The 8,563-nt window shown below is 49.7% G+C and overlaps 1 protein-coding gene across 3 annotated transcripts; it reads right to left on the reverse strand.

Annotated features, from left to right (window-relative positions):
* Positions 1-4,390: 4,390 nt before the first annotated feature.
* ZWINT (ZW10 interacting kinetochore protein) lies at positions 4,391-7,918 on the reverse strand. Of its 3 annotated transcripts, XM_023762573.1 has the most exons (9): positions 7,782-7,918; positions 6,861-6,951; positions 6,571-6,694; positions 6,260-6,426; positions 6,085-6,141; positions 5,529-5,671; positions 5,272-5,449; positions 5,100-5,181; positions 4,782-4,871 (listed from the first exon to the last, which is right to left on the reverse strand). In XM_023762573.1, the coding sequence occupies exons 1-8, from the start codon at positions 7,826-7,828 to the stop codon at positions 5,140-5,142; spliced, it is 849 nt and encodes a 282-aa protein (XP_023618341.1). In that variant the 5' UTR covers positions 7,829-7,918; the 3' UTR covers positions 4,782-4,871; positions 5,100-5,139. The 3 variants fall into 3 exon arrangements, with proteins under 3 accessions (XP_023618340.1, XP_023618341.1, XP_014319936.1); XM_023762572.1 differs by lacking the exons at positions 4,782-4,871; positions 5,100-5,181 and adding an exon at positions 4,391-4,503; XM_014464450.2 differs by lacking the exon at positions 5,100-5,181.
* Between the last annotated feature and the right edge of the window lie 645 nt (positions 7,919-8,563).

Here is an 8,563-nt window from a genome sequence, read left to right on the forward strand (position 1 = left end):
TAGTATATCATTTCTGTCCCCATCTACTTGGATACAGTCCAGTCATAATGGCCTCATCTAACTCCAAAGGAGGATAGGAAATGTAGCGGAGCTGTGTGAATTTGGTGGACAACCAGTAATTTGAACAACTTATCTCTTCATAGACAAAGATTTTTTATTTCCTGAGGTTTAGTCTTCCGTAGAAACAAAAGATTATATGTATATCTTACCTAATAATGTCTGCTTTCCAGGACTGTGTGTGTGTGTGTGTGTGTGTGTGTGTGTGTGTGTATACATGTATAAAGGTAGGAGTGTGTGTGTGTGTGTGTGTGTGTGTATACATGTATAAAGGTAGGAGTGTGTGTGTGTGTGTATACATGTATAAAGGTAGGAAATTACCAGGATATTACTACAAATAAATGAGGCAGAATAAACATATAATAGTGAATCACGGAAGGCAATCTTGGAATATTTAAAAATGTGTGGCTCAGTGGTTGAGCATGGACCCAGGCACCAAGAGGTCATCACTTCAACTCCTGGTCAGGGCACATGCCCAGGTTGCAGGCTCCATCCCCAGTAGTGGGTGTGCAGGAGGCAGTCAATTGATGTTTCTCTCTCATTGATGTTTCTATCTTTTTTCTCTCTCCCTTCCATTCTCTCTCTCTAAAAGAAAAAACAAACATATAAAGATATTTTAAAATAAATTTTAAAAAATGAATGAACATTTGAAAAGATGGATCAAGGAAAATATTAGATAAGGCACACACACAAAAAAATCAGAAATATAACATTAGGCCATCCTAAAACAGGCTGCAGATATTAAAAGAAAATACTAAAATAATTTCATATCAATGAACTTAAAAAGTTAGAAATAAAATATTCCTAGAAAAATATGACAATACCTAAAATATGTGAAATTAAAACTAGAATAAGCAAAAGAATGTCCCACCATAAAGGAAAATCGCTGTTTCAAAAAGAAAACATTATTCTTATAGAATATAGGAAAAGAAAGTTTTCCTATTGTTTAATGGAGTAAACTTAATCTTCATTGTAAGTTATCTACAAGGTGGCTTCTTCTGGTCAAGACAGAGCAACAGGCCCTATTCAGCTCAGTGGATACAGCATTGGGCTGCAGACCAAAGTGTACCAGGTCCGATTCTGGTCAAGGGCAAGTACCTTGTTGCAGGCTCCTCCCCGGCCTAGTGGGGGCTCCTGCAGGAGGCAACCCATCGATGTGTTTCTCTCACATAGCTGTTTCTCTCTGTCTTTCCCTCTCTTTCACTCTCCCTAAAAATCAATGGAAAAATTTCCTCGGGTGAGGATTAACAAAAACAAGCAACAGTGTCTTGACTGTGTTGATGCACTGGCTGGTCTCCATCCCCCTGTATTCTTCACTGGTTTCTGTGTCCCTCCTTTAGATGGAAAAGAGGGAGAGAAAATCTTTGCCAGGCAGCAGGCTTTTTCAGCAACCACTGTGGACTCACACGTCTCCACATCTGCACGTCTGTGTTCGAGATCACAATTTCCCAAGGGTAGGTTCCCTTCTTGCATATGTCTGTCTATCTGTGCAAATGTCAATGAAGAGGAAAAGGAGAATCTTTAGGGGAACTCAGGGGAGTGAGAACAGCTAGAAGCTGAAATCTGATTTCTATCTGAAAATAAATCCTAATTCCTTAGCTTGTCAGTCAAGACACTTCTGTCCAACTCAAGGCTCCAGCAACATGGGCAATTCAAGGGATTTGAACAAAACATAGTTTCAATCCTCCTCTCCTCTATGGCAGCGGTTCTCAACCTGTGGGTCGCGACCCCTTTGGAGGTCAAACAACCCTTTCACAGGGGTCGCCTAAATACATCCTGCATATCAGATATTTACATTACGATTCATAACAGTAGCAAAATTACAGTTATGAAGTAGCAACAAAAATAATTTTATGGTTGGGGGTCACCACAACATGAGGAACTGTATTAAAGGGTCGCAGTATTAGGAAGGTTGAGAACCACTGCTCTATGGCCTCACTGTGAACTGACTCATTCCGTACTCCCAAAGAGAATTCTAGTTCCCAGCAGTTTTGCAGACTTCTAAGTTTGATTACTGTACATCTGTCTAGTGTCCTCCCCTGTCCCCTGGCTTCGAGTATTTCAGGATAGAATCCTTCACCCCAGCCTGGTGAGCTCCATGGGAGTCTTCCCTGCCCTGCTGACTTTGTCAGCCACCATGTATGCAAGAATGGGATACTCCACAGCATCCAAACCATACCCGGTGTCCTTTGGCAAACACTCCTTTCCCAGGGTGGAAAAATTCCAGCTCTCTAGTTTGTACGGCAAAAATTTCAGAGTATATGAGGCTAGAAAAACAAGCCAGACTGCAGGGGTAGGGGAGCCTACCCAGTAGGAAGAGAGGGAAGGATAGGACTGAGTATCTGAGGTGCTCTTAGAGAGCTACAGCAGGGATCATGCGGAAGGTTGGGGGGATTGGGGGGGAGAGACATGGGTAGTCTGAGGAAGGCTCTCTGGGTATTTGTGTGCTCCCTAAAGGAGTATCCTCAACCCTCACTGACCACCTTGGTCAGTCATGATGCAGACCCTCAAAGACCTCTGACATCTGTCCTATTTCATACATAAACAATGGGGCCAGCATACAGAAAAAAACAACAACATTAGGGAAAATTAGGGACACCTCAGAAAAGCAAAGCAAACCATCAGCGTGCTCACGGATCTCAACTGCCACCTGAGAGAAGGCATCAGTTTGAGATAGAAGAGGAACCAACATTTCTTGAAACTCTCACCTAAAACAAAGGATCACGTGTCTTCCTCAAAAGAATGTCAGTCTTTCTCACACAAATTGAGTTTTCCACTAGCTTTCTCTTAGACAGCAGTTCCACACACCCAATCACGAATGCAATCTCACTCACACATACAGCAGTGCCCCCCAATGTCTACACACCTAGCAACAGATACCCAGAGGAATGGAGACTGAAAGCAACAAACACAATTATATTTTAACTAGAGGCCCGGTACGCAAAAATTTTTGCACTCGGGGGGTCCCTCAGCCTGGCCTATGCCCTCCTGCAGTGTGGGACCCCTCGGAGGATGTCCACCCCAGTGGGGGACCCTCACCCCATGGAGGTTTGGCCAGCCTGGGTGAGGGGCTGATGGCTGTTTTCAGGCTGGCCACACCCCCTTTAGGGTGGGGGGGGTCCCCACTGGGGTGCCTGGCCAGTCTGGGTGAGGGGCTGAGGGCCGTTTTCAAGCTGGCCAAGCACCCTGGCGACCTAAGCTCCCAGCCTCTCCTTTTTTTTTTTTTATTCTGGGATTTAGTTACTTTCTATAATTGAAACTTTGTTGCCTTTAGCGGAGGCCTGCTGAAAGCTTGGCTTCCTCCATCGCCAGGGGCAACCCACTCCTGCTTGCTCCAGCTCTGTGGCGACGGCTGGCTGAAAGCAGGTATCTGGAGTTTATTTACCTTCTATAATTGAAACTTTGTTGCTTTCAGTGGAGCTCAGAGGGGCCACGACAGGTGGGGAACCTTGGCTTCCTCCATCACTGGAGTAAGCAAGCCTCCTGCTTGTTCCAGCTCTGTGGCTGCCAGCCGCCATCTTGGTTGGGTTAATTTGCATATAGTCACTCTGATTGGCTGGTGGGCGTGGCTTAAGGCATAGCAAAAATACGGTCAATTTGCATGTTTGTCTTTTATTAGTATAGGACTAGTGGCCCAATGCACAGATTTGTGCACACTGAAAGGGAAATAATTAGAAGAAATATTTTAATATTGCTATTTGCCCTTTTTCCCTCAGCGCCTGGGAGCCAGGTGGCAGCCCCACCCTCTGCCGCCACCGCTGGTCGCTGTCTGTGGGGTGATCAGTGGGGTGATTAGCCCCCCACTCCGCCTTGGCCTGGAGCCTCCTGCTCACCTGCTCCACTATCCAGCTGCAGTCCCGCGCTCATCAAGGCCCAATGGGGCTGGCAGCACCTCCACTGCCACACTATCAGCGCCGAGTTGCCGACGCCTGCCATGTTCCGTGCCACCCTCTGGTGGTCAGCGCACATCATAGCGAGCGGTCGAACTCCCAGTCTCCTGGTCGAACTCCTGGTGGGACCACCGCCCAAGGGGACAATTTGCATATTAGGCTTTTATTATATAGGATAACTATGTATAGGGCCAGAGGGTACTTGAAATATCAAACAGACCCATTCTATAAAGTACAAGATTGTCTAACCACTCTGTTGTACATATGAAACATATACAGAATAATACTGAATGTGAACCGTAATTTAAAACAACAAAAAAACAGATACAGGCACACATACATACAAATGGAAATGCTAAGTCACACAGACACAGGCCGGTACAGATAGATACATCATCCTCTATATTCTCTCCGTACTGCACTTTATCATATTACTGTTTTAGTTTGCCACCCTGTTTACAACACTCTGAAATCATCTTATTGACCTGTTTACTTGTTCGTACTCATTATGTTCCACAGGGCCAGGGACTGGTAGCTCCAGTTCACAGCAGGAGGGCTGGCGCATAGCAGGGCTTCAAAAAACATTTAGATCAGTGATTAAAGTTCTCTTCCCATATCTAACCACCTGCCTAAAGCATTCTCCTCCTCCCTGGATTAAGCTCAGCATGTTTGCATCATATTGATTTGAACAAGCAACTCCTGAGGCCCCAGGCCAGGGCCCCCTACCCATTTGCACTTTCTAAATTCACACCAGTTCCAGCACTTGTCATGTTGTTGGCTTTTGAATGTGGTTCTTCCCACTAACATATGAAGACAAATAGACAAACAGGCAGCTGAGAGCTCAAGGCTTTTAATCAACAGAATCCAGAGCCTGCCCCCACCTGGGTCTTGGTCAGAAATCAGGCTGTACTCAGCTCAGTCTACCTGCAATGAGGGTGGGGCAAGAGGGTTGGGGAAGAGTAAGAGAGGGGTTAGGCCAGGGTCAGCTGGGCATGGGGGTGAGGTGCTTCAACCACAAGATACACTCCTTGTTCCTCCCCACTTTCTACAACACCATGAACAGTCGAGCTCCTAATAGAGAGGTAAACCAGAGGCCCTCCCTCCTTCCACTCCTGCAGTCCAGAAACACAAGGCCCTGGGTTGGAGTCCTACCTAATCTAGGGTCCTTTCCCATGTTGCTGTCCCCAGGAAGTCATGGCAAGCTTGCAACTCCAGCAGGAGTTAGGCCCTCACCCTTGGGGAGACATGGTATGAGCAGTGCCTAAGCCCCTTCTCCCAGATTCTCTCCCTACCTCCATGCCCATTCGTCCCATTTCTCACACACCTTGGAGGACACACTTCCATCTCTTCCCAGGGTATCCCCTCTGGTCTGCTCCCGGGATTGGGTCATCAGCTGGGACTTATCTTCAGGAAGATCCAAGTCTTGTGGTAGCTCTGCCTCTGTCTCAGGGGATTGCAGCTGACCCTGCAAGGTGTATAGCAGTTGAAGGAAGGTCTGGTGCCTGGAAGAAAGAGCTGGGTGTGAAGGGAGGAGCTTCAGCTGGAACACCCCGAGCCTGCAGCCCATGTGCCCCGTCTCACCTCTGCAGCTTGTCCCGCTCCTGCCCTGCTTGCTGCTTCAAGGTTCCAAGCTCCTGATACAGCTGCTCAAGCTCCTGCTGAGTTCCTGCCTGACGCTGCCTCACCTCTGCAGAAACTTCTGCTAAGTGCTGTAGACGCTTCTCCTACCAAAAGTGAGAATGCAGACGTGGCTCATCAGATGCTGAACAGCCTCTGCCCTACCCCCTTCAGCCTAGACGGCACAAACAGGGTAACACTCACTCAGTCTGCTATGTGCCAGGCACAGTTTAAGCACTTGCTGTATTAGTTGCTTAATCATCTGAACAACTTGCCTTTTTAGGGTAGGTGCTAATATTGCCTCCATTTCATAGATGAAGAAACAAGCACAGAAAGTGAGGTGACTGCCCAAGGTCATGTAGTTGTAAATAGTGATGCTAGGACTCAAGTCCATGCCGGTACCTATACATACTATAATGCCTCACAGAAAGAAAGGAGATGAGTTTTTCCTGGCAGAGCACTCAGTCCATGCGATAGCATGGTGAGAGAAAAGGATATTTTCTTAGGGGGATGGACGCACCTGTTGCAGCTTCCACTGCTTCTGGGCTGTTCTGAGTTTCTCCATGGCTACTTGCTTCTGCCGGTAGGCAAAGGATGGGGGGACAAGAGGAGAAAGAGTTTATTTTTCTGGTTGCATGCTCGCCCTTTCCCTCCTCCTCTCTGAATGTCCTTCCCTCCCCTCACCCTGGGCGTACCTTGGCCTGGAGCTGCTCAAGGGCCTCCCGGAGCTGTGCCTGCTTCCTTTGGGCCTCCTCCATCTTGGGCATGGCCTGGATCAGGGCCCTTGAGATGGCCTCCACATGTTCTTGGTAGGTAGCCTTCAGCTCTTTCCATTGCTCCTTGGCTGCAATTGCCTTCTGTCCTGAGATGAGCCACCAGAATGAAAACTTGAGTGAAGGCTGGCCTGCTAGCCTGAAATACTGGGGCCTCGGTCTTTCCACCAGCTACACAGCTCCCTTCCTTCCCCACTCAAGGCAGGCCCTCTCCCAACCCCCTGACTACTCACGGCTCCAGTCTTCAGAAGCCAAGGGGTCCAGGCCCTGGACAATGTCCTCCTGAGCCAAGAAGTTCTGCAGGAAGTCCACTACCTGAAGCTGGCTGCAGAGCAGCTTGTCCTTCTTTCGGGAATCCTGTTCAGAGGGAGGAGAGAGGCAGGGAACATCCTTAAATCCTTGCACCGTAGGCCAACAAGGCTGCCTTCCAGTCTGCTCACCATCAGTGCTGCCCAGCATCTCAATAGAAGAACCCAGGAGCAGTCCCCGGCTCCTGAAAAACTGGCTACCATCTTGAACATACCATCACAAACTCAGCCAGGATCTGTCCGGGCACCTCCGCCTCTTCCTGCAGGCCTATAGGCTCCAGGATGTTTGCCAGCTTGGCCAGGGCCCTGCATGGGGCAAGGAAACAGGGGAAACTGCAGGCTGCTGGGGTGGGGGCTGGATCTGGAGAACTTCTGTGCACACGTAGATACATGTACCAACGCCGAGGGTCTCCTCTGATCGGCATCTGTACACCGGCCTAAAGGGCCCTCTGCGACCCGGAATGGTGTGTGCATATGGAGGACATATGAAGGGAATAAGGACCATGAGCAAAAATAAGCAGGGCAAAAGGGAATAAGGAGTGTAGGGTGGGGAGTGCCTCGCTGAAGAGAAACCATTAGAGTCCAGGGAAATGTACTGGGAAAGGGAAAAATAAGGCAGAACTGATGGGCAGTGGGGTGCCCTCCAGGCAGAGAGCACCCCGTGGGGTAGAACCGTAGAATACTTGGGGAACGGCTCGGGACCGGGCTAGATGCCGAGGCACAGGTTTTCCTTGTTGGGGCTGGAGCGGCCCGCTGGGAGGCGGGGATCAAGACCAAACAACCCAGTGGGAGAGGCGGTGGGACAGGCGAGACAGAATGAAAGGACCTCCCAGGGTGTCTCCTGCAGGCGGAAAGCCCACTGTGAGGGCGGTGCAGCCCGCCAGGAGGGTGGAGGGAGGGGCAGGGGTGAAACCCTCCCCTTTCATGGCACACCCCCGGGAGGCGAGCAAACGGGGAGTGACGGGCAGTCCCTCATAGGCCCGCATCTTGGAGACAAGGCATCTCTAGAACCTGAGACTAAGGTCTGGGGTCAGGATCACTTCCCCGCGGGATCCAGGAAACGGTCACCTGTCCTCGGGGAGCGGCAACATACACCACAGCCCGCCCCTGGCTGGCACCTGGCGGCAGACACTCACTCTACGGCTGCAGCCTCGGCCTCGGTCTCGGTCTCCGCCGCCTCCATCCTTCCCAGCGCAGCGTTTCAGCCTGATCCCCTCCTAGGAACTCTTTTCGCTTTGGATCCACCGCCAACAGCGCGCCGGGACAGGCGATTGGTTGCCCGGTTAGTGGGCGGGATCAAGGAGCACCGTGCGCTCTGATTGGCAGGCGCTTACTCGCGCGTTGGCGCGCCGCGCTGTTTGGCGCAGGCGCAGTTAGAGCTGGTCGTGGCGGGCGCGCAGGAGTTCTGCGCTTGCGCACTAGCCTGTAGGCGGTGCTGGAGCCTGGAGGTGGTGCTTTAATTCAGTAGCTTGTGGCCGGTTCATCTTACGCTGTGCGGAGGGAAAAGCATTGCACTGAGTTTGCGTTTTAGAGGAAACTCTCAGCATTAGTTTTATTTTAAATAAAATCCTGCGATAGAAATAGAGCATTGGGTCTGTCTTCCAAGACACTTGGCATCAGTAACGAAGAACAGTGCTCCTGGAGACACAGGGAATAAATGATATCAGCTCAGAAAGCTTACCGCCTTTAAAGATTTTCCGGGAATAAATGATATCAGCTCAGAAAGCTTACCGCCTTTAAAGATTTTCCGGGATACGGTGCAGGGAGAGAGAGACCCCAAGCCAAATACCCGAGCTGACAAGATTAAGTTGAAATTCTGGGGAAACCAAAGCAGGTGTTCGCAGCAGCGTTTAGGAGCAAGGAGAGCGATGCTCAGGGAGAGAACTCAGTTCTGCAGAGCTTTCCCAAGTGTTGAGCT

This window comes from Myotis lucifugus, unplaced genomic scaffold (genome assembly GCF_000147115.1).
Source record: "Myotis lucifugus unplaced genomic scaffold, Myoluc2.0 scaffold_253, whole genome shotgun sequence".
Classification (NCBI taxonomy): Eukaryota; Metazoa; Chordata; class Mammalia; order Chiroptera; family Vespertilionidae; genus Myotis; species Myotis lucifugus.

What these genes read in the sequence shown, in the direction of transcription:
- ZWINT (XM_023762572.1), bottom strand. Translation starts at nt 7,828, where the DNA reads ATGGAGGCGGCGGAGACCGAGACCGAGGCCGAGGCTGCAGCCGTAGA. An exon ending in TCCTGGCTGAGTTTGTGATG is followed by an intron (nt 6,695 to 6,860) that starts GTATGTTCAAGA and finishes CCCTCTGAACAG; the next exon opens with GATTCCCGAAAGAAGGACAA. An exon ending in GAGCGGGACAAGCTGCAGAG is followed by an intron (nt 5,450 to 5,528) that starts GTGAGACGGGGC and finishes TCTTTCTTCCAG; the next exon opens with GCACCAGACCTTCCTTCAAC.